Below are 24718 nucleotides of genomic sequence, written 5' to 3'. Positions count from 1 at the left end.
GTTAATATTTATACAGTGTGTGGATATTTTAATTAATATATATATATATATAGTCCATCTCTCAAGAATCATTGATTGCAGTTGTAAAGGAGGTTAGGTTTTAGGATTTAGGGAATGTCTGGCTTGAGTCTAAAGAATCTTTGATACAGCAGTCTTATGTCAGTGGCCATATGTCTTGTGCATACTGAATAAACGGTGTGTCTTTCACAGCACGAGTGTCAGGTTTGCGGGTATGAGGCGAGGACTCAAATGCAGGAAGAAATGGGCTTTTAATGATAATAATTAAAACAAAACAACAACAAAAACTACCCCGAGGGGGAAAATAGGCAGGCAGGCCAGGGCAGGCCGTAGCACAGCACAGCAAGGCAAGGCAGCAACCGACAGCACACATACATACAAACAACAGATCAGCACAGGACTGCAGACACCAGGAGAATAAATAGGGAGACAATCGAGGAGGGTAATGAGGGAGACACAGGTGGAGCAACTGAAACAATAATGAGATAACAAGAAGGGCGGGGTCAGACAATAGACAGTAGAGCACATGGCACCAACAACAAACAACAAGCCATGTGCTCAAACAAACACACAGTGGCATCTGTGTGCAGCAGTCATGCAGGAAATATACATTTATTGTCTGCTTCAATAGCAACATATGAAAGCAGCCCAGAACTCAGGGGATCTGCAGGCAATTATCTCACTTGTAGTATTCACTGCCCCTACAGTCACAACATTAGCTTTCATAAAAATTTCATGCCCTTGTGCTTTTGCATTTAGTAGCTGTTCTGTTTGGTTCAAACGCGCTGCAGAGAACAGTCACTCTTCTGAACAGGTTATCATATGTGCTTTTCAAATCAAATTTTGTGTAAATGGGTTTTGCTTTTGCAGTCAAGAATGATGCTGCACACTCTCTGAACTGTTTTGTATCTGTCATTCCTTCTCTACCTATTTTCGGTTTTACATTTACATTTATTCTTTTATGCAAAACATTTTAAATAAAACAGCTGAGTTCACAGTGTCCACTACAGCAACAATGCAATGCTTTTGACTCGATCTTACATTTGCAAAGTGATGAATGAACTGGAACTAATTACAGATGCAAATTTTAATCTCTTTTTAAATCATAATTTAATTGGAATGGAATGCTAGTTAAGCAATTTTACTCAAAATATATTTAAAGCAACTGTATGTTTTGTACCTTGAAATATCAAAATTATTCTAATGGGACACTGACTTGTAATGGAGCGAAAGGTATATTTACAGCAGTGAATTCCACTCACTTAACTGTAGGGGGCTCCAAAGTCGCAAAACTACACAAAACTACATACAGTTGCTTTAACAATATAGGTTTTATTAATTAAATAAATAAATAAATACGTTTTTTTTTCTTTTGTGGTTTAATAATGCATGCATCACAACATGGACTCTTTTGGGCATTTTTTCCCTGTTACTGAAAATGAGGTTTCCACTACTCCTCTGGTTTTATCATGACAGTTTAATTAGCTCCCAGTATCTCTGTCAGATGCGGCGCAGTTTCTGTTTGAAGATTTGGACTCTCTCCACTGGGACGGAACTAAAGACGGGGGCTTTTGTCATATTCCTGTGGCAGAGGGTTTTGCTTGTGCTCTGCTAATCTAGGAAATTCCCTATGTGCTGAAAGCAACTGCAGTGGATTTTATGGAGCTCACCGATTGTGTTCAAAGAGGCTGTTTTTTTCCCCAGCATTTTGCTTTTAACATAATAACCGGTTTAAATATGAATTGAGCAATAATACAATGCGTTTTAAATAAAACAGTTATAGTAATGCACAGAAACTCTAAAATATGCTGACACAAAATATGTCTTCAAATAAACATAGTGTTTCATGAATGTTTTGCTGTTTAAATTCTGCAGAAAACCCAATAACCAATGTCATAAAAAGTCATGCGTTTTTTTCCTGGACAATAATGGTGGAAATATTTATAATTTATTTAAAAAATATAAATACACATATAAATGTAAATAAATAAATGTTATATTAAACATTTTATAAGGGTGGAATTTATTTATTTATTTTGTAGTCAGAAGGTTTGTGTACAGAAATTGACTTTCATAATCAAACCCACCTTGAGAAATATTAATTGTTTATGAAAGTATGATTTTTCCTGGACAATAATGGTGGAAACATTTATTTATTTAACCTTTAAACATGTGTACAGAAAATTTACATTGAAAAAAAAAAAAACTTGTGAAATATTCAATATTAATAAAAGTGTGGCAAATAAAGTGTATGGTTTTTCCTCGACAATAATAGTTATTTTTATTTATTTATTTGTTTGTTTGCCTGTCCATTTAATTATTTGTTTGTTTGTTCAGTTAAAAAACTTAAATGTTTGTGTACAGAAATAATAATCATATATCAAATCAAAAATAATCAGAGTGAGAAATATTCAGAAAATTCTTTAAAAAAAATTTTATTTATTAATTTATATTGTCCTAAAATATATAAAGTATATAAATACATACACACACACACCTCTCTCTCTATACACACACATATATACTTTATTATATATTTTTTAATATACAAAATATACTTAGTATAGTACACTGTATATTTTTTGTAACTGCATGATATTTCCAACTATTATTGTGAAATGTGAAAATCTAACATGTCCAGACTTTTAACTGGTAAATTATTCATGAGCCCCACAAACAATTTTAAGTAGCATCATCGTCTCACACACACACACACACACACACACACACACTCCAGTACAGGTATCGCGGAAGTGACGTCACGGAGCGCGGAAGGAGGGGGGGCGGAGGATGAAGCGTTCCAGAGAGCAAGATGGCAGCAAAATCCGATGGCGTGGGGGTCGTTACCGGTTTCGCCCAGCTGCACAACCTGGACGAGGCGGTCGGCGACGAGGATGCGCTGGACAGCGCGGCTATACACATCTGCCACTGCTGCAACTCGTCGTCGTGCTACTGGGGCTGCAGGAGCGCGTGTCTGCAGTCGCTGCTGGGAGACAGGGATGCTGCTGCTGCTGCTGGAGGAGGAGGAGGAGGAGGATACAGGCGGCCGCAGCATCAGCACCAGCCGGAGGAGCGCCTGTGGCTGGACTGCCTCTGGATCGTCCTCGCGCTGCTCGTCTTCTTCTGGGACGTCGGCACGGACTTGTGGCTGGCTTTGGACTACTACTCTAAACGGGACTATCTGTGGTTCGGGCTCACGCTGTTCTTCGTGCTGGTGCCGTCGGTGCTGGTCCAGATCCTGAGCTTCAGGTGGTTCGTCCAGGATTACGCCGGCGGCGGGCTCGGGGCCGTGGAGGGGCTCAGCAGAAAAGCCACGGCGGATCTGAGCTCGCGCATCTACGGCAGGGACAGGTGCTGTGTGATCTACATTTGGATCTGGTATGCTTGCGTGCACATCCTTCAGATGGGACAAGTGTGGAGGTAAGAGGCTGGACGTCACATGCACTGATCAGATGCACATGATGTGCTTGTTTTGACTCCAGAGATCATGCACACATAAACTGAGCGATTGCATGCACATGCATCATATGTGACCCTGGAGCACAAAATCAGTCATAAATAGCACGGGTATATTTGTAGCAATAGCCAAAAATATGGGTCAAAATGATCGATTTTTCTTTAGGATGTTAAGTAAAGATCATGTTCCATGAAGATATTTAGTAAATTTCCTACCTAAACTTAATTTTTGATTAGTAATATGCATTGCTAAGAACTTCATTTGGACAACTTTAAAGGTGATTTTCTCAATATTTCGATTTTTTAGCACCCTCAGATTCCAGATTTTCAAATAGTTTTATCTCGGCCAAATATTGTCCTATCCTAACAAACCATACATCAATGGAAAGCTCAAAACATTGAGTCTTATTACTGGTTGTGTGGTCCAGGGTCACATGTAGTGCCTTATATATCCATCAAGTCAAGCAGTCTAGCTCAGTTGAAACACGATGTTTTCTTTCTCTTGCTTTATGGCTTGTTCAGTGTCCTCTAACCATCTGTGTAACGATGCCAAACACTTCATTTCAGCAGAATGACGGGCTCACTTCGGGCTGGAGAGTGTGAAATCGATAGAGCTTGTAATTAATTTACTTGAATGACCTCTGCAAGAGGAAAACAAACCTCGGTCTGGTTGGGTTGGTTTTGCTGCATCCAGCTTGGGCTTGATTTTGTAGCATGTTGCGTGCACTTTCAGTCTTGTCTTCAGGATGTTGTCAATATTTTAGCCGTTCCAAGGTCATATTTCATGCTGATTGAGAAGCGTGTGTGTTCTGGTGAGGGGTTGCATTGGTCTGATGTGGTCTGTTATGCTCTGGTGTTGAATAGGACTAAATTATGAGCAAATAAGCATGAAACGAAGCTTTGCATCACCAGCATTAGCATTCAGATGCTTTTAACCAAGTGCAGAATCACAAACATGTCATCAAGAAACAGCATGAGGACGAACGGGGGAATACAGAATTTTTATTTTTTTTTGTAAATTGTAGTTGAGTATTTCTCACAAAAAATAAAGCATGAAGAAAAACTTGTTTTGAATTTTGATATTTTACATATAACAGTTAATCACAATTTGCTTCCAAATTTGAATTACTATTATTCACATTATTATTATTCACGCACTTATACGTTTACTTTTTCTTACTCCAATATGTTCTTTTTTAATTACAGATATAAAATAAAGAAATAAAATAAAACATTATGTCGAAATATTTGATCATTTTAGTAATATGTCCTAATTTTTCTGTATTAAAAAATTGAGAATTAAATTATTGTGGTGATTTTGGGGAGGTAACTTGGCTTAATTGACATTAAATGAAAGTCAGGATGTAAATAATAGTAATAATAATAGTAGAATTGTTTTTTTGAATATGTTTTATGAGAATTTGCAATTTATAAGAGCGTTTATAAAATGTATAAAATTTTAAATGTTATAAATTGTTGTTTTTTTCTGCATTAAAATAATGCTAATTAAGTCATTGTGGGGATTCTCTGGGTAAAATGTGCGTAATTGTCACTAAAATATGAATAATAATATATATTTTTTCAATTTTTCTGGAATGCAGCGTAAACATGTTGACTGATTTTGTGCAATTCATCTAATTTCCTTTTGCTTTATTTACTACCATAGTTTAGTCTGTTGGTGAAATGTTGCAGAATAACTTGAACCGGTCATATAAAGTGGAACACTCATTTTAACTAGCATTTTCATAGAAATTATTAGATTAGAGAAGGATTCTAGGCTGCATGATTTTTCAGTCAATCCACTTATCAGATTACAGAATTTCCAAGTAATAAATCATAATTTTTGTGCTCTGTTCTGTCAGTATATATAATCGCCTGTGATTAGCTCCACACAGCGGCGTAACCTGTATCCTGAGAGTGTCCAGTGATATGTAAGAATAGCTTGTTGTTGATGTTTGGCTTCCTCAGCGGGGCGACAGGAGATGTAGTCAGTGTCTACAGGCCTGAATAAGACAATTAGTTGACTGTCACGCCGGTTACGATCATCTGTCGGGCTCAGGGGTGACCACCAGAAGCTGACGGGCGCAGGCAGAGAATTTGTTCCCCGTCGGCGGTGCTCACACTCTCTGGATGAACATATGCTTCCCTTGGCAGAGATCTAACACTGATGAGGGCTGATTGCGGTGTTCAGAGTGTAAGACCCCAGCTTGACTCTGAGCTCTCACAGCGTGACAATCCATTCAGCCCTTAATTCCATGCATTTACTTTACACACGCTGATCATGTCCAATTGTTATTCTGTGACATTTGGGCTTACAGGATTGAGAAAATGATGTTCTGAATGTTACCAAGAGGACTTTTGGACCCTACAGTTAACATATGGCTAGAAATAATCAACAAAGAAATGAATTAATAGTTCCAAGATGGCTTGTTAGTTTGTCTCTGGTCTCTGTCTACTATTTTAATTTATTTAATATTCCATGTTGGTCTTAATTGTATTTGGTTTTGTGCACACATAATTTTTTGCTGCATATCTTGGCCTGGACTGTAAAAGAGATTTCAAAAAGAACTCAAAAAGTTTTTTTTCCCTTCCTGGTTTAATAATAATAATAATAATAATAATAATACATTTTGGTGTTTTCATAGAGGATTTAATTTGTTGTTTTGCACTAAAAATGTTGTTACGTTGTACATGTTGGTACAACATTGCTAGTAAATTTAACAAAAAATTGCAGAGAAATGCCAAATAACACATTGAATTAAATGTGAATTTTTTTTTTAGGTAGAAACACTGAAATAGTATTTTCTTGCAAAACGTACTTCAATAATCTGTATTTACAAATTTAAAAAATATGTCTATATTTTTTACAGTATATTTGAAGTTAGTGAATTGAACAAACACTTAATCCTAAATATTGAACTGAAAAAAATTGTTTTATTACTTTTCCTGTACAAATATCTAAACAATCTTAATCAAGATACATCTGCTTGTATATAGGATATAAATATAAAATCATTTAAGACATTAAGTCTTGTTTTCTAAAAAAGGAATCAAAAGTGAGTAGGATTGCAGAAAGGTGGAAAATTTCCAGTAAATTTCGGAAACATTCCAGACATTTTGGAAACTTTCCAGGATTTTTTGGAATCTCCCAGGGATTTTTGGAAAGGTTCCGGAAATTTACCAGAAATGTTCCACCCCTTTGCAACCCTAAAAGTGAGTGAGTTTATGCTTAAAAAAAAAAAGAGGAATTTGGCATCAGAAAAATAATCTTAATTCAAAGAAAAAGCAATTTTCTTAGATTTTTTGGAATCTCCCAGGGATTTTTGGAAAGGTTCCGGAAATTTACCAGAAATGTTCCACCCCTTTGCAACCCTAAAAGTGAGTGAGTTTATGCTTAAAAAAAAAAGAGGAATTTGGCATCAGAAAAATAATCTTAATTCAAAGAAAAAGCCATTTTCTTACCTTATTGGCAGATATTTTAAGGGAAAAAAATCACTTAATTTTGATAAATGTTTCAAAAAAACAAGCCATCTTGCTTCTCAAGTAAATTAAAATGTTCGTACTGGAAAACAAGACAAATATACAAACATTTTTTTGCAGTGTGCTATTTTGACATGAATAGTTCCTGAAATAACAAGTGTTAAAATCAAAATGGGTGAAATCCCCTAGACTTGCACTGAAGAAGGGAAACGGGCTGTATCTAGAGACAAGAATATCACAAAGAGCATGAACTCTTTTTTTTTATTATAGGACCTCTAAGAAACCAACTACTGTTATTCCTTGCAAGGAAACACAAGAATCTAATGAGCATTCTTGCATCTGTTATTAACCCTCTGGGCAGCATCCTAATGAAGCGGGTGAGCTCTGGGTCCATGCGGTCCTGTGACGCAGGAGTGATCTGTAGTCCAGCAGCTGGTGTAGCTGTAGATAGATGTTGGCATTGACACACTGACCTGAATTCTGTTCCGTTCTGTATCTGTTCAGTGCACTTTCACCGGCCCGTTACTGGCCTTTTACTGCCTCCACTTAACCGCAGCACGAGACAGACGCAGCTGCTCTACACACTTCACTGCTACACAGATCCCTCTCACAAGCTGCTGCTTTCATGTTTTCTTGTCCACCCACTCATGCAACCTTTACCTTGTTTAATGTTCAGCACTAACATTGTTTATATATTGCAAACGCGCTCTTTCTCTAGAATGACATGAGAAATACAAGGTCTCCAGTACCAGTTGCTCATAGCATGAGACTTATAGTTGATGTGTGTAATGTTTTTGAAGTTAAAATTCTTGGAATCTTTGTCCCGTTCCAATTTACAGTTATGTTTTTTATCCAAAGCAATTTAGAATAGGAACATAAGCAACGCGTCACAGAGCCAAAATAGGTTTATTAGAAAGCTAGACTAAGAAACGATGAAGAATGAAGATTAATACTTTTTTTTTTTTCCCAAAGTATGCAGTATTAGTTTAATATTCAGTAATGGTTATTTTATTTTTATTGATATGCTATTATAGTTTTTAATAATATCTTTTTTTAAATAAATCTTTGATTTTATTAGATATTTTCCACTTTTATTTTAGTAGTTGTAAGTGTTTTAGTAATTTTGTGTGTGTTTGTGTGTGTGGGGGCGATTGTTATTTGTTTTTAGGTTTTTTTATGTCTCTGTAGTTTATTAATTTGCATTTCTGTGTGTTTTTATTTTATTTTAGTACTTCAATTAAAAAATAAATAAATTTTGCTTTGGCAACTAGCTGAAATAAAATATTTTTTATTTTTATTTCAGTTATTTCATTTAACGTTTATTTCATTTCCCTGGAAAGTTATCAAAATACTGATGCTTTTTATTTGAATCAGTTATTTATTTTATTCTGTTATCTGTTATTATTCATTAGGGTCATTATAGTTGACTAAAACTAGAACCAAAACCATAAAAAATTGTTACTTGAAATAACCTATTTCATTACCTGAAAAAACAAACACGCACACAAAAAAAAACTTGTTGCATTTCTCATTTTAATTTAGTTTAATTTGATAAAAAATAAAATAAAATAAAAACTATTTCTACCCCTTTAACTTTTATAAAGAATATCTCTTTAGATTTGAGACTTTAGTCTTTGCAATTTTACAGATCTTCTTTATGCACCAAGAGCTTGTAACACCAAAGAGAAAGGAAAACTTGAAATCGCATCATATGACCCCTTTAAAAAAAACTATTTCATTTTTTAAATAACAAAAACAACAAAATGACTAAAATATTTACTAAAATTAAAATGAAAAATAGAAAACTAGAATCTTTGTTTCAAAATATTAAAAGAAACTACAGTATGACACTATAATAAATCTGGTATGAATGCAGAAATGAATTCACTTTGAAACGGTCAACATGCACAGGGATATTTCTGATTTCATAATGTGTTTAGCTTCTAAACCTGAGTAGCTCTTACTTCTCCTTAGCCACATAATCCTCCATCATCCATTTACCCTTAACTATTGTTTCTTTTTATCGGGGAATTAGATTCACTGGACTTTCAGAGAAGATTGCAGCTATAGTTTCAGCCTTTGCATGTATGAGGGTTCCTAAGGATTATGACTGTTGAATTCATTCTGCAGCTGCGACTAAAAATATCCTACAGAACAGAATACAGAAAATTGAAACTGGGATTTGCTGGATTGCGAATAACTTTCAGGGGTTTAAATTAGCTAGATAGAATCTACTGTTATAGTGAGAGTGTTTGCTCTTTTTGAAGAGGTCATATCATGCATTTTATTTATTTATTTTTTATAATAATTTGATGTTTTTGTGTGCAAAGGCTTTTTGCTTCTGTAAAGACCAGAATATTCATCTGTCTGATTTCTGAAAGTGGCGGAAATGTTTTATTGTGATCTAAAAATTACAGTATGTTGTAGCGTCTGCACAGATTCATGCATGATCTTTGGGGTTTTATGGCTTAAGAGACCCTTTTAGCCTTTGACATTTGCATATAAATTACAGTCCTGGTCACAGACTTTACGTTTATATGGGGTCTAAATTGCCAAATGGGTCCTCGCTATCAAGGAGATTCTAACCAGTCCCCCCACTATCATCTCCCCATCTGATTTCAAACACTTTCCAAAGAGATGTAAATGACCCCGATGCCAGGCACCGATGGGCCTGGCTGACCAAGCAAACTAACACACACACACACGTATTCCTTGAATTGATAAATGATTATATTGTCTGCTCGGTTGACGGACAGATCAAATAATTGTAATATTGATTCTGCTACAGTTAATTCGAAGATATAATCTAAATATTTATTATTAATCATAACCAGTTATAATTAGTCATAAATATTTCCCTGTTGAGCTGATTTACTACAATGTTTTCGTAGTGCATCAAAATTTGCCTGACCTTTAGATGTTTTCACAAGCGTGCCCCTTTGATAAGTGCTCAGAAACATCTCAGTAGCTGAAAAAGAGGTCTAAAAGTCTGTTTCCTCAGATTGTATTGCTAACTGCTCAACAGTCTGTTCAGCTTTAAAGCTTTTATGAACTAAACCCAGACTGTTTCCTTCTAAAAGATTCTGCTGAGAAACTGATTTGCACACAAACCTCAGTGTTAAAGCTGTGTTCAATTATTGATTGCAGGCACAATCTGTGAAATTTTCAGGGTAAAAGCATAAAGCCTGTGAACTGAATCTATCCTCCCTGCGGGAGTTTCAGTAACAGCTCTCCAGGAGAGAAAGAGAGGGAGTTTGCAGTGTCTCCGCAGGTTCTTTCTCTTAGTCATGATGCACTCGCTTGAAATAGCACCTGAATACTTCATCTAGGGGTCAAATGAGAGAGCAAGCGTGAAATTTTCCTGTTTCACAAAAATCCAGACAATTTACTGTAGACCTGCATATCTTAAAGGAATAGTTCACCCAAAAATGAAAATGTGCTCACCCTCAGACCATCCAAGATGTAGATAGTTGTGTTTCTTCATGGGGACAGATTTGGAGAAATGCAGCATTGCATCACTTGCTCACCAATGGATCCTCTGTCTGCAGTGAATGGGTGCCGTCAGAATGAGAGTCCAAACAGCTGATAAAAACATCACAATAATCCACAAGTAATCCACACCACTCCAGTACAGCAATTAACCTCCAGTTAATACTTTAATGATAGATTTGTTTCTTAGGAACCTGCAGCTTTTCACTACATAAGATAGTAACTGATGGACTGGAGTGGTGTGGATTACTTGTGGATTATTGTGATGTATTTATCAGCTGTTTGGACTCTCATTATGACGGCACCCATTCACTGCAGAGCATCCATTGGTGAGCAAGTGATGTAATGCTACATTTCTCCAAATCTGTTGTGATAAAACAAACTCATCTTCATCTTGGATGTCCTGAGGGTGAGTATATTTTCAGCAAATATTTATTTTAAAGGAATATGCTCTAGGTTCAAAATAGGATCCAGGTGTTATGTTTTCAGTGTTTAATATAATGTTTTGCATGTGTCATGGTTTAATGTGCAGAGCCAAACTGTAAGCTTTGGAAAAAAGGAGCATGAAGCTTGCATTATTTCCTGACATTTAGAAACACTTGTGTCTGCATGTGGAACATTCTCTGGTGTATGCCGGTTTACATAATTGGAATTTTATTCAGAACTTTTCACATTTTTTGCTTATTTTTACTGTGACGTACAGTTTCAGAACCAAGAGACAAATTAAATAAATATCAAACAACAAAATTATCTTTAAATAATGTATAACGTATCATAACAGAATAAACGCTCTGCTGGAATACATTCGAAATCATTTGCAGATCCTTGTGTTGAATTATGCAGGTCTCTGCTGAAATCTGTCACCATGCATTTGAATGTATTTGCGGTTTTGCAGTTGTCACAGTGTTTTTTAGTGTGTTATTCAGTGTTTTTCTAGCTGATATTTTATGCAATATATGTAGGCCTAGAAAATAAGACACTTGCTGGAGCATTTTTCTGTGTGTATTTTACATATCCAGGGCAGTTTTGTCACTTTCAGTGGCATTTTAGCTTCAACCAAGTACTCATGATTTCTGACCATCCTCACAGTGTTTGCTTTAGCTCTTTTTCATGGCCATATGTGGTATGATTTCATATTGTGTTGTTGATAAATGTGTGAGGGATAATGTACAGTCATGGTAATAAATCTCATATAATTTTTTGTAATTTCTGTGGTGTAACTAGAATAGAGTTCGTTTTGAGTTTATGGGGTATTTTTCCAACCCAGGCTCATTAGAAAAACATGCTTGTGGCGTCATTTCTGCAGATTTATTTTATGCTTTTTGCACGTTGCACGGCACTTTTGAAGTGAAATGTCCAGTGAATGAATGACGCTAAAAGCGTGTTTAGTTTTATCCGAAACATGATGAACGTGAATCTGGCAGTGTTTTATTACGTTGGTTGTTGTTGAAAATATAACACATAACATTACTCTAAAGCTCATGTTAACAAAACCAAGCGTAAGATAAACATGCATTTACTGAAGCAACTATGCCATTTTAGTTTGCGCCTACTATTTTTTTTTTTTAGCTCTTTTATCGTAATTGGTGTTTCATGGGACTTGTACCCAAGTGCTTTACATTGCAAGTGCAATGCTGTACCAGGTGAGCTTACAAGCAAGCTTACTTCAGAAAAGCCATACATATGGAGCTGGTTATGTGATGCAAACTTCAAAATGTTTACAAATCATGCATTATGGTTAAAGTGTTTTGAGGTCAAAACATACAATTGTGCATGAAAATTAGCCTTTATTAACTGATAATCTGTCCTGTAATCATTGCTGATCCTGCTCATGATATGTATTTACTTTTGTGAGGTTTTTATTTTTCAATTCAGACTTTTTCTCTCAGAATTGCAATTATGAGATAAAAAGTCGCCGAAAGTCTGTTTAGGTTTTTATTCTTTGGCAAAAAAACAACAGAATTGCGGGATGTAAAGTCAGAGTTCACTGCAAGGAAAAAGTCAGAATTCTGAGTTTATATAATGCAATTCTATGTTTATATCTTGCAATTCTGACTTTTAAATGACGAGATATAAACACAGATTTGCATGATAGCCTACGTGAAAAAATGTGTGCAAAAAGTGAGCGAAAAATTCTCAGTTGCCTTTTTTTGGCGGAAACGGGTTTGCATACTATAGCCATTTTATCATCTTATCAAACTTCATATTTAGTTTTTGTTAATTATATGCACGTGTATGCATATATATTTACCTTAAGGTGTGCAATATGTAAAATGTCTTTAGTTATTGAAAAGGAACAGTATTCAGGTTCAGAATTCTCTTCTCTTTCTAAATAGCACGTCCAGCCCTCTGCTTTACAAGATTCTAATTTCTGCCTTGTTTGGAGTCATTTTACCCATTTTCATTTGATGTCTGCTCGATCTCATAATTCTGTTGCAGTTTGGTTGTTGTGTGTTCTCCCTCACCCCATTCTCATTTCATGACTCCATTATGTTCTGTTTGTTTCGCTTTAGTTTCCCTGATGGACTGATGATCTAGACAGAAGCAGTTTGGTTTGGGACAGGGAGGTTTACTCGCTCACAGACAGAAAGAAAGAAAGAAAGAGGCTTCTGGAACGGAGCGAGATTAGTGTAAGTCTACCTCTCCAACATTCATTTCTGTATTATTAATGAAAAAACATCTTTCACATTTCACCACCTCTAACAACTTGTTTTACTTTGCGCTCTGGAAGTGCTGGAAAGTGAGAAGAAATTTGGCGTATCGCATACATGCATGCATAATGTTCCCATTCATTTTCCCATGGTCTCTCTCCATATGTTTGTTGGATGATATGAAACAGTGGAAATCCTTTTTTTCATAGTATTCCCCAGAAAGGATTTAGCGGGAAAACCCCAGGATTTCACAGGCGTGCGAATCTTTCATCCGAGGTGTCACACTTCTAGATAGAAAGCAAAGTAATTCTGTTTGTTTGTATTTAGACTCTGGAAAAGATCATTGCTTTATATGGATCTATGTGTTGGCGGGCTTATTTTCATTCATAGTTTTGTTGCCTGTATGATGGAGACTGGGGAGATGGGAGATCGGTAGGCTGCATTAATACGGCACATCTGTATTATCTCCTTTCTAGAGCTCTTGCGGTTTCACTGTTTTATCAGTGTTTTATTACTATTTATTAGCACTGTTTTATTTTTTTATTATAATGGCTTCATCTTACGTTCTTAATCGCAAATGTTCTTTTTTGTTTTTCTGAAAGAAATTAATGCTTTTAATCATGCATTAAATTGATCAAAAGTGACAGTAAATAAATGTATAATGTTAGAAAACATTAAAATATTTCTATTTTTTTAAAAATCCTCAAAAATCGCTGTCTCCATACTTTTTATTCAGCAAGGATGTATTAAATTAATCAAAAGTGACAGCAAATACATTTATAATGTTGGAAAAAATTAAAATATTTCTACTTCGTATAAAAACTGTTCAAAAAATCCTCAAAAATGTTACTGTTTTCAACATTGATAATAATAAGAAATATTTCTTGAGCAGCAAATCAAATCAGCATATTAGAATGATTTCTGAAGGATCATGTGACACTGAAGACTGGAGTAATGATGCTGAAAATTCAGCTTTGCATCACAGCAATAAATTACAGTTTAGAATATGTGACCCTGGACCACAAAACCAGTCATAAGGGTCAATTTTTCAAAATTGATATTTATACATCATCTGAACGCTGGATAAATAAGCTTTCCATTGATGTTGTATGGTTTGTTAGGATCGGACAATATTTGGCTGAGATACAACTATTTGAATATCTGGAATCTGAGGGTGCAAAAAAATCCAAATATTGAGAAAATCGCCTTTAAAGTTGTCCAAATGAAGTTCTTAGCAATGCATATTACTAATCAAAAATGAAGTTTTGATATATTTACAGCAGGAAATGTACAAAATATCTTCATGGAACGTGATCTTTACTTAATATCCTAATGATTTTTGGCATAAAAGAAAAATCGATAATTTTGACCCATACAATGTATTTTTGGCTATTGCTACAAATATACCCCAGCGACTTAAGACTGGTTTTGTGTTCCAGGGTCACATATATTCCGATAGAAATCAGTTATTTGAATTTGTAAAATATTTCACAAAATTACTGTATTTTTATCAAATAAATGCAACCTTGGTGTGCATAAGAGACTTCTTTTAAAATGTTGCTACTAAAACCTTTAACTGTATGTCACAGTGCATCCTATGAATTTGTGGCTAAGTTTATCAGCTTTCATACAGAGTGATTTTAGTACATGCACTCCATGCTTTTAAGGCTGTATTGATTAACACGGGAAACAGCTTGGATGACATGAAACCCAACTTTACTGTAACCTGCCCCCATTCCCATCCCATCCGGGTCGATATCAGTGGCACAGCTGTGTACGGTGACTCATTCAGCTGGAAACATAAAGCAAATAAAGGCCATTCACTGAATGACTTCCTGTGGTACTATTAGAGAGATTTGAGATATAACTCTTTCTGTCTGGCGTTAGACTCATGCCTGAAGCCTGCTGGATGGCAGAGGCTTTAATATCCCGGTTCAGGCAGTGCAGTATCCATTGGCTATATATCAACACAAAGAGGTTGTCTGTTTGTTTGCATACAGTCAATATTGGCCATTAATCATTATAGTGCAGAAACGTCCCACAGTGACTGTAAATAAATGCAGTGTTAATATGTAAACTGTGAAATCGCTGAGATGCATATGCGATATACTGTGATATCTCACTCCGATTGTCTGTTTTCACAGCTTTACACTCCAGACTAGAGTATATGAGAGTTTTTATATCAAATAAAACCATACCTTACTTGAAATAAAATAAATGTTAACTGAAATAAAATATAAAAATGTATACTTATTTCAGATAATTGCCAAAGCAACATTACTTTTATTTAGTTTGTTGAAATAAAAATTATTAAAAAATATATAGACATAATTAAAAAAAATAAACGAAAAGCAAAAATGCGACAAAACAAATTCGAAATATATTTGAAAAAAATCACTGGAGTGGTGATGCCTTCTTGTCACCGGTATATTGTCACAATGTGAATATTGCCCTAAATATTTGTTCTAAAATGAGTGTGTTGTATTTGGGTCCTCCAGGATCAGGATCAAGAAACACTGATGTAATAAGTCTGCCCTTGATGGGAAACTCCTGCTGCCATGTGCTCCAGCTCATTTTATAGACATAAATAATTCACACTCATGTCCAGAGTCGCTGTGCCTCAAGCAACCTGTGAAAATGATGGGCACATGCGAACGATACAATTTATTGCACATCTCTTCTAAATAAATGGTTACATAAATGATTTTTTTATTCATTCATTTATTTATTTTCCAAATACCATATTTTTGAGGACACTCAATGCTTTGTAACTGTGTCCATCTCTGGTAAAATGCATTGATTGGAAGTCAGATGGTGATGCCAAGTGAACAGTTGGACAAATAGATGCTAAATTGCAAGTACTTGGATGCAGCACCACATATAATGTAGATTTATTGGACCTTAACCTGCATTAAATGCTAACCTGCAAATGTACATTAAGGTGACTAGATTTCTGAAAAACCAGAGATTTCCTAGTTCAGTGGCCAAAAATATCATTGAAATCTCACTTGCTATTCTCTATTAATTAAAAACAGGGACAATATATTTTTGCATATTTTGTTTTTTAATTGTTTTGAGTTCCATATACTGATATTATGAATAATAATTATGATGTTTGCAGGTCTAACTGTCCCTAACTGTTTTTAATGCAATTCACCAAAAATCGGGGGAAAAAAAAAAAAAAAGTAAATAGCAAACAGATCTTTACAAAAAATACATTACAAAAATAAAACAAATACAAGTACATAAGATAAATAAAACTGTATTTAACAAATATTTTCAATTTTCTAATTGGATGCAATATTTTCATTTTCACATTGTGACTATTTTAATTACAACTTTACAAATTTTACTTTATGTTTGTGCTTTTGGAAATGGACTTTACTGTCTCTAAAATTAGGCTGATTATTTTACATTTTAGGCTCATTTTGAGCACAAAGTATGTGTTTTCTGCAAATATAATTGCAAGTGTATTATTGACGTTTTTTTAATTTTTAAAAATTATTTATACACATCAAAGAGTACTTTCCCCCACATGGTATAATTAAAGGGGTCATATGATGCGATTTCAATTTTTCCTTTCTCTTTGGAGTGTTACAAGCTCTTGGTGCATAAAGAAGATCTGTAAAGTTGCATAGACTAAAGTCTCAAATCCAAAGAGATATTCTTTATAAAAGTTAAGAGTCAGCCACACCTACCTAAAACGGCTCGTTCTAACACGCCCACACATTTCTACCTCACTATGTGGGAAGATTTGCATAACACCGCCCAAATGTTCACGCAAAGAAAGAGACGCGTTTCAGAAAGGCGGGGCATAGAGGAGAAACAATAATGTACAGTATGTGGAAAATAATGTGTTTTTTTAACCTTAAACCGCATAAACACATTTCATTACACCAAATACTCAAAATAATGTTCTTTTTAGCAACATCATATGACCCCTTTAAGATGTGTTTGGGAATTACTGCTTTGTGACGGTAGAACGTTTGGGAATGTTTAAAATTGTGTGCAAATTCTGCTATTTATAGGTGTCAAACCAGTGTTTCTCTGGTTTCTGTGTAGCACAGGATCACAAAATTGAAATAAAAAAGACAACTGCATATATTTTTCATATACAAAAAAAATTGATTCTGTTTACAAGAATGTTGCTCATTTTGTCCAGAGGTGTGTATGTTTATTAGCAATGCGTCTCATTGAAAAGGGTCATTGGAACATGATGAGATATGAATTCACTGAGCAATTAATGGTGTTGGGTTTTTGTAGCCTCAAAGTTTGTACTTGTAGTAATATTTTGATCTTCTGAACAGGTATATCCGCACAATGTACCTGGGCATCCAGAGTCGACGGCAGAAGGAACACAGTCGGCGCTTCTACTGGGCGATGATGTACGAGTATGCTGACGTCAACATGCTCCGGCTGCTGGAGACGTTTCTAGAGAGTGCCCCCCAACTGGTGCTACAACTCTGTATAATGATCCAGAAGAACCGGGCCGAGACACTGCAGTGTAAGTGTGAACTGTACCTTAGTGGAGTTCGTTCAGTCAACTAAAGCTTAGCGCTTGCAATTGTAAACTTTCAGAATGCATGATAAATGCTAGCTAAACAGATCCCTCAACATCAGCTGGATTTCTGTAGAGTGCTATAGGCCAGGATTGAGTCCTGAAACCCAGAAAAGAGTTGGCATATTTGTACTTCCATCATCCTGTAATCAGGAACAACATACCGGAAGTTGTGAGCTGGTGAAAATGATGCATTCTAGCACCTTTTACAGTGCGTGCCATTGTAAATACTGCAAGTCTATCCCTCACTATAGGGATGTAAAGATTTCACTAGAGATGTTTAACGAATTGCGATACAACTGGAGGTAGGAGTTTATATGTATGTATATCTGAGGGGAATTTACAAAAAAAAGAGGGGAAAAGTTTAGATGGTATTTTCTTTTCGTCTTGCCTCAATATAATGCATATTAAAGTAGTATTTATAAGCGCAGCGCTGCTTTGTTTATAGCGGTAAATCTAATTTAGATTAAAAACTACTCATGCTGCATTTTTAAGCATTGTGGTTTAAAAGCAAGTGATTGTAAGCTGCTGAAACACAATCAGCAGCGAAAGAGAACTCATTTCGCTATGTGCTTAGCGAGGCGCACGCGTGAAGACGGTAGCGCGGGAGTATTATTGCCGCTTTATAGGCCTTGAACAGTTAAATACACACACCCATTTTTGCAAGTATCCTCGTAAACACAGTAATTTAGGTTTTAAGTGAAAGCAAACAGCAGAGAAAGATAACGTGTAACAGTATTTTGGATCCGGCAGCTCTTAAAGTGTCAGCAGCCTAAAATTCCTGCTGCCTGTCATTCATGTTACTCAAACAACAAAAGAGAGGAAATCTCTCACCGCTCTTGACTAAATCTTGTAACTTTAGTAAGAAGAAATATATATTTAATTTACATAGTGAAGAATATGCAGTGTTTTTATACATTTGATTATTTTATACATTGTATTTAACATTTCTTATTTATTTATTCTACTGTAGTAGTTTTTTCTGTCCTTGCTTGTAATTAGTTTCTTGTTCTTGTTCTCTTCAGTGAGCTTGAGTTGTTTTTTTTGTGATATTGATACTGGTGACAAGAATTATGAAATTTCTATGGTATCATAAAGACCTTATTTAAAGCAAAAATAACTATACCGTGATATATATTGTTACCGTGAAATAAAATGTATCATATCGTGATACAAGATTTTGGGTTCTTGTTCTCTTCAGTGAGCTTGAGTTGTTTTTTTTGTGATATTGATACTGGTGACAAGAATTATTAAATTTCTTTGGTATCATAAAGACCTTATTTAAAGCAAAAATAACTATACCGTGATATATATTGTTACCGTGAAATAAAATGTATCATATCGTGATACAAGATTTTGGTCATATCGCCCACCCCTTCACATTAAATTAAATATGTTGTCTAACCTGACATAAGTCTGTGCCTTCATTCTATTATATTTGTGTGCCACATTCAGCGCTTTCGTGAAAAGTGATGTAAAGTGTGATGAAACAAGAGGGGAGGGTCTAGATGAAATCCGAATACAAATGGTCACAGGAGACACATTTAAAATGCATGGTAAAACCAGGTGCAAACGGTCATGTGTCTTGGCTGACAGCTTGTGATCAGATCACTGAAAACATATCTTAATATCAGGTGGAAACAGGGCCTCTGATAAGTATACTGAAGACTGTCTGTCATCATGAATACCTCACAGGTGTCTCCTCCGTTGCCTCCCTACTCTCGCTGGCCTGGGTCCTAGCTTCATACCACAAGCTCCTGCGCGACTCCAGAGACGACAAAAAGAGCATGAGCTACAGAGGCGCGCTGATCCACATCTTCTGGAGGCTTTTCACCATATCCTCACGGGTGCTCTCCTTCGCCCTCTTCGCTTCCATCTTCCACATCTACTTCGGCATCTTCGTGGTCGTGCACTGGTGTGCCATGGCGTTCTGGATCGTGCACGGCGGCACGGATTATTGCATGTCCAAATGGGAAGAGGTGCTCTTCAACATGGTGGTGGGCATCGTCTACATCTTCTGCTGGTTCAACGTGAAGGAGGGCCGAACCCGGTTCCGCATGGTGATCTACTACTTCGTGGTGCTTGCCGAGAATACGGTGCTTACTTGCCTGTGGTACGCCTACCGAGACCCGGTCACCACCGACTCCTATGCAGTGCCGGTGCTCTGCGGGGTTTACCTGACCTTCGCCTCAGGGGTGGTTTTCATGGGCATCTACTATGGGTTCCTTCATCCGATGGGACCTAAAATAAGGGTGCTAGCTAGCTCCTGTTGTGCCGAGCTTCTTTGGGGACTTCCATTCCCCCCGGAGGCCGAGCCCATGGTGCCCACCTCTGGACCGCGAGCGTCCCAACCCACTCCCAGCCGGGCTTCCATGGGGGCCTTTGGCCAGCAGGACGACGCCTCGGCAGACACCTGCCTGCCCGTGTTTCAGGTGCGCTCGCCCGAGCCCACCACTCCCTTGGGCCGCTACCGGCCAGAGGGACCTCTGATAAAGATCGACATGCCCAGGAAACGCTACCCGGCCTGGGATGCGCACTTCGTGGACAGGCGCTTGCGAAGGACGATAAACATCCTGCAGTTTATCACGCCCGCCACCGCCGGGATCAGGTACAGGGATGGACCGCTGCTGTACGAGCTCCTGCAGTACGAGTCGTCCCTGTGACGTCTGCCACGTTTCGCGAAATGCATGCCATTTTGGTTTCCGTATAAATGCGTACTTGTGTGTAAAAGAGTGTAAGCATCAAGCATTGCACATTTTTCTTTGACGTGAAAAGCCTCTAGAAGATGTGTATATATTTTGTATGTATATACTGTCTCTTTTTTACAATATCCGTTTAGAAATGTGTCCCCGTGAAGGGATATGTATGCGCCATGGTGTTTACGGCCAGCAGAAACCATTACACTGGAAAAATGGAGATTGGTTGACCACATCAACACCGCCTTGTTTTTTTTGTTGTTTTTTTTACAGTTTTTATTCATCTATACTAGCTTAACTGATATTTCAGAGCCTTTTTTCACATTTGCATTGATCGATATGCTCAAGTGGTGGTTTATATACAAAAAAGCACCTGCTATAACCTAGATTTTCCACTTGTGATTTGCATTGATGATGCAATCAAAAGTCACTTATTTTCAGTAAGAGTTGTCGATTTTTGAGTAGGAAGTTCTACTAGCAAACTACAGTAGAGGGATTTGGCCTCTAGTGAATTAATCTCTGTACGCGCCCCTTTACACTGACCTCTGCAGGTGAGAATCCACCTGTCAGACAAAATCCAAGTGGCATTCATTGTCTGTTTGCCTTAAAATCTGTATTTAGTTTGTTAAAGTGTCTTGATTATTGTATTCTTTGGTTATTAAAGAAATACCTCATTGACTCTGTATAACACAGTTCAAATCCATTAAATCCTTTGCACAATAAGTATGGTTAATATTGCACTGAGAATCAGGTTAGATCTGTTTAGTGGGAATTTATATTAAGAATTAAATAATAAAAGCACACAGCTCTTGGGCGGTTTTGAAGGAACAGTTTTGTACAGAGAATAGCACATTGAATTGGTGATTTTTAAATAATTTTTCCTCAATTATTGGGATGTTTTTGTTTCCCGGCTTTGTTCACACCGCAAGCCATGAATCCCTCATTCTAATTTTCAGCTGCTTAAATGATATGTATTATTTATTGTTCTATTTTTGTTATAATTATAACTTAATATTATTGTTTATAATTTATTTTATTTTTATTGCATTTGTTATTTGTTATTATTATTGTTATTTGTTATTATTGCAAGTTTAGCATCATTCCACTGACCAAGTGTGAAAGTGTGCAATTATGACGCAAGTCGAGTTTGATTGGTTGATTGGAAAACACATCAGATTCAGCTGCGGTGTGAACATAGCGCGTGTTTTATCTCATCAGAAATAAGCACAGAAAACCCTTGACAAGGTGGCGTTGTATGACTGGTCCTCTCCATTTTTTCAACCTCTTTTCGAACATTTAGACTGCATAGTGTGTATACGGTTACTACTCTCATCTGTTTGTCTGGTCTCGTCATCCAAAATTCCAAGTAATAAACTTGTGAGGTGCAGAAATGTGGCTGCGGTTCTCTGAGGAACCCTGGCCCACATATTTTTCCTATGTAATGACTTAATTGTCAGTTTTTTAACGTTTATTTTATTCTAAGGTGCAACAAGATGCTAAGCTAATGGCATTTGAAGTTATCTTTGCCTGAATATACCTGAGTGTATTTAAGTAACCTTGGCAGAGTCTCACCAGGAGGATTTTGCGATCGTTTGAGAAGAGGATGATAATTGCCTCAACACACAGGGCTCGCTGCCGCCCGCAGCGCGAAACAAACAAAGCCAAATCACATCCTCTACTGTAACAGTCTCTCTCTGCTATTGGTGCATCCAGCCGCCTGTCAAGGTCGTCCTCCTTGCTGATTGGTGCTTATAGTGAAGCATTTGTTTCTTGCTACCTAAGCATGCAGTTTGTTTTTTGGTGCTACTCTGATTATTTTGCCATGTGAAAACTGTGGGATTATTAAAAGTGCACCAAGTATTTATTTGTTTATTTTTATACTGTAAAGAATTTTACCTGTAGTGAAATAAATAACTGCACTTCTGAAAAGTGTTTAAAAGGATGTGCATAAAAAAAACAGTTCTTCCTTTGCAAAATGTATGAGACGTCAAAAAATGTTGTTTTGGAAATTTCACAAAAAATGGCAGTAACACATTGAATTAAACATCGATTAAAAAATATTATTATCTTGTAAAATGCACTCCAATAATTTACAGCTTCAAAAAACTTTAAATATAAATAGCTCTCCCAAACACTGGGTAAAATAGTCAATTTTTAGTCATAGTTAAGCTATTTTAAACTATATTTTTGAATAAAAATAAATCAACATTTGCCATCTTCTTAATGAATTGCAGTACGTTATTGGTTGGGATACACATAGTTCTGCCTTTGAATTTGGCCAAAAAGAAGTTCTTAGAAAGCAGCATGATTTCTTTTTTAAACGTAGCCTTGTATCTCATGCGATATTTTGTTATTTCAGTGCAATATTTAAATGACAACAAAACATTGAATCAGTACCAGTTTTTTGGCTGCATTGGTCAGTGAAACATGAACAAAAATGTACTTGGTGCACCTTTAACTATAGGAATTGTCTCCAGCATCATGGCCTTTGCTTTTCACACGAATTCATTGCCATTTCGAGTTTCCAAATCAGAGCGAACCCGAAGCAGCGCTGGCTTGGTGCACCACATAGAGGAGATCACATATGTCCTTGACTCCATTGTGCCTGCTTTGATCCCAACAACCAGATGCCATACAGGTGCATCCAGCAGGTGAAAAGGGTTCTTGCCAGGTTGGAAAAAGAGCTTGAGATCAATCTCCAATTGGCATGTGTTTCCCCTTAAATTGCTTATTAGCACTGGGTCTCTCGACTCGGCTTCCTCCCTGGTTGCTGCTAGCCCTTCCCTCACATTAACATGTGGCTCAGGTGTATTCTGGTGCAGATATTCATGTTTTAGATTTCCCTGCAAATATAAATCTATAGTAATAGGTCATCCTGAGGACAGTCCTCCTCCAGCGTTCATTTCAAGGCTGTGTGTGTGATTTCTGTGCATGTTTCGCTTTGATTTCGCTCACTGGTGATTCTGGATCACTGTTGTTTGCTGGAGAAACCTGCATCTTTTCATGCTGTCATTTTGAGTTTTGCCAAAGTGTGTTTTTTTATGTTTTTGATGGCTGCCAGATGTGCCGTACTACATCCATCCGTGCATCTTCACTCGTGCACATCTGTGCTGTAAATATTAGACACCTATTGGCCTCTTCCGGGCACTAATACACTGTGATTAGTTCTCCTTCTAACCAAGCAGTGAGCATTCAGATGCATTCAGCTTGTCGAGTCCAAGGTCTAGAAACAAGCTTCCGCTGCTGAAGACTGTATTATGAAATATAACAGCGCTGAAAACACCTCAGACATTACTGTTGTCCTGTTAGACAGTACTTGATATGATGTAGTCAAAATTAATTTTTTGTTTACTCAGGCATTTTATTTTCCTCTGACAAACTTGAATATGTCAAACTGAAATACTCATCATGCAAGGGCTTCCTTGATATGGACAGTATTAGGCAATATTGCAGCATTCAGTTAATAATATAGGTGTATATTATAACGATGCATTTATTATTATACGTTGTATTATGAAAACTATAATATATAATAATGAAGCATTCAGCTAATACCACTATATGTGACCCTGGACCACAAAACCAGTCTTAAGTTGTACGGGTATGTTTGTAGCAATAGCCAAAAATACATTGTATGGGTCAAAATTATCGATTTTTCTTTTATACCAAAAATCATTAGAATATTAAGTAAAGACCATGTTCCATGAAGATATTTTGTAAATTTCCTACCATAAATATATCAAAACTTCAATTTTGATTAGTAATATGCATTGCTAAAAACTTCATTTGGACAACTTTAAAGGCGATTTTCTCAATATTTAGATTTGTTTTGCACCCTCAGATTCCAGATTTTCAAATAGTTGTATCTCGGCCAAATATTGTCCTATCCTAATAAACCATACATCAATGGAAAGCTTATTTATTCAGCTTTCGCACAAAACCAGTCTTAAGTCGCTGGGGTATATTTGTAGCAATAGCCAAAAATACATTGCATGGGTCAAAATGATCGATTTTCCTTTTATGCCAACAATCTTTAGGATTTTAAGTAAAGATCAAGTTTCATGAAGATATTTTGTAAATTTCCTACCGTAAATATATCAAAACTTAATTTTTGATTAGTAATATGTATTGCTAAGAACTTCATTTGGACAACTTTAAAGGCGATTTTCTCAATATTTAGATTTGTTTTGCACCCTCAGATTCCAGATTTTCAAATAGTTGTATCTCGGCCAAATATTGTCCTATCCTAATAAACCATACATCAATGGAAAGCTTATTTATTCAGCTTTCCGATGATGTATAAATCTCAATTTCGAAAAATCGACACTTAAGACTGGTTTTGTGGTCCAGGGTCACATATTAAACTAGAG

General features: G+C 36.3%; 1 protein-coding gene across 1 annotated transcript; it reads left to right on the top strand.

Moving 5' to 3' along the window:
• The first annotated feature begins 2830 nt into the window (after nucleotides 1-2830).
• On the top strand, nucleotides 2831-20400 carry LOC107717240 (XK-related protein 6). Its single transcript, XM_016523922.1, has 3 exons — nucleotides 2831-3438; nucleotides 17402-17598; nucleotides 19348-20400. The coding sequence occupies exons 1-3, from the start codon at nucleotides 2831-2833 to the stop codon at nucleotides 20313-20315; spliced, it is 1773 nt and encodes a 590-aa protein (XP_016379408.1). The 3' UTR covers nucleotides 20316-20400.
• The last annotated feature ends 4318 nt before the right edge of the window (nucleotides 20401-24718 follow it).

This window comes from Sinocyclocheilus rhinocerous, unplaced genomic scaffold, assembly GCF_001515625.1.
Source record: "Sinocyclocheilus rhinocerous isolate Xijiao unplaced genomic scaffold, SAMN03320098_v1.1 scaffold1144, whole genome shotgun sequence".
NCBI lineage: Eukaryota > Metazoa > Chordata > Actinopteri > Cypriniformes > Cyprinidae > Sinocyclocheilus > Sinocyclocheilus rhinocerous.
This window is presented reverse-complemented; position numbering and strand designations above follow the sequence as displayed.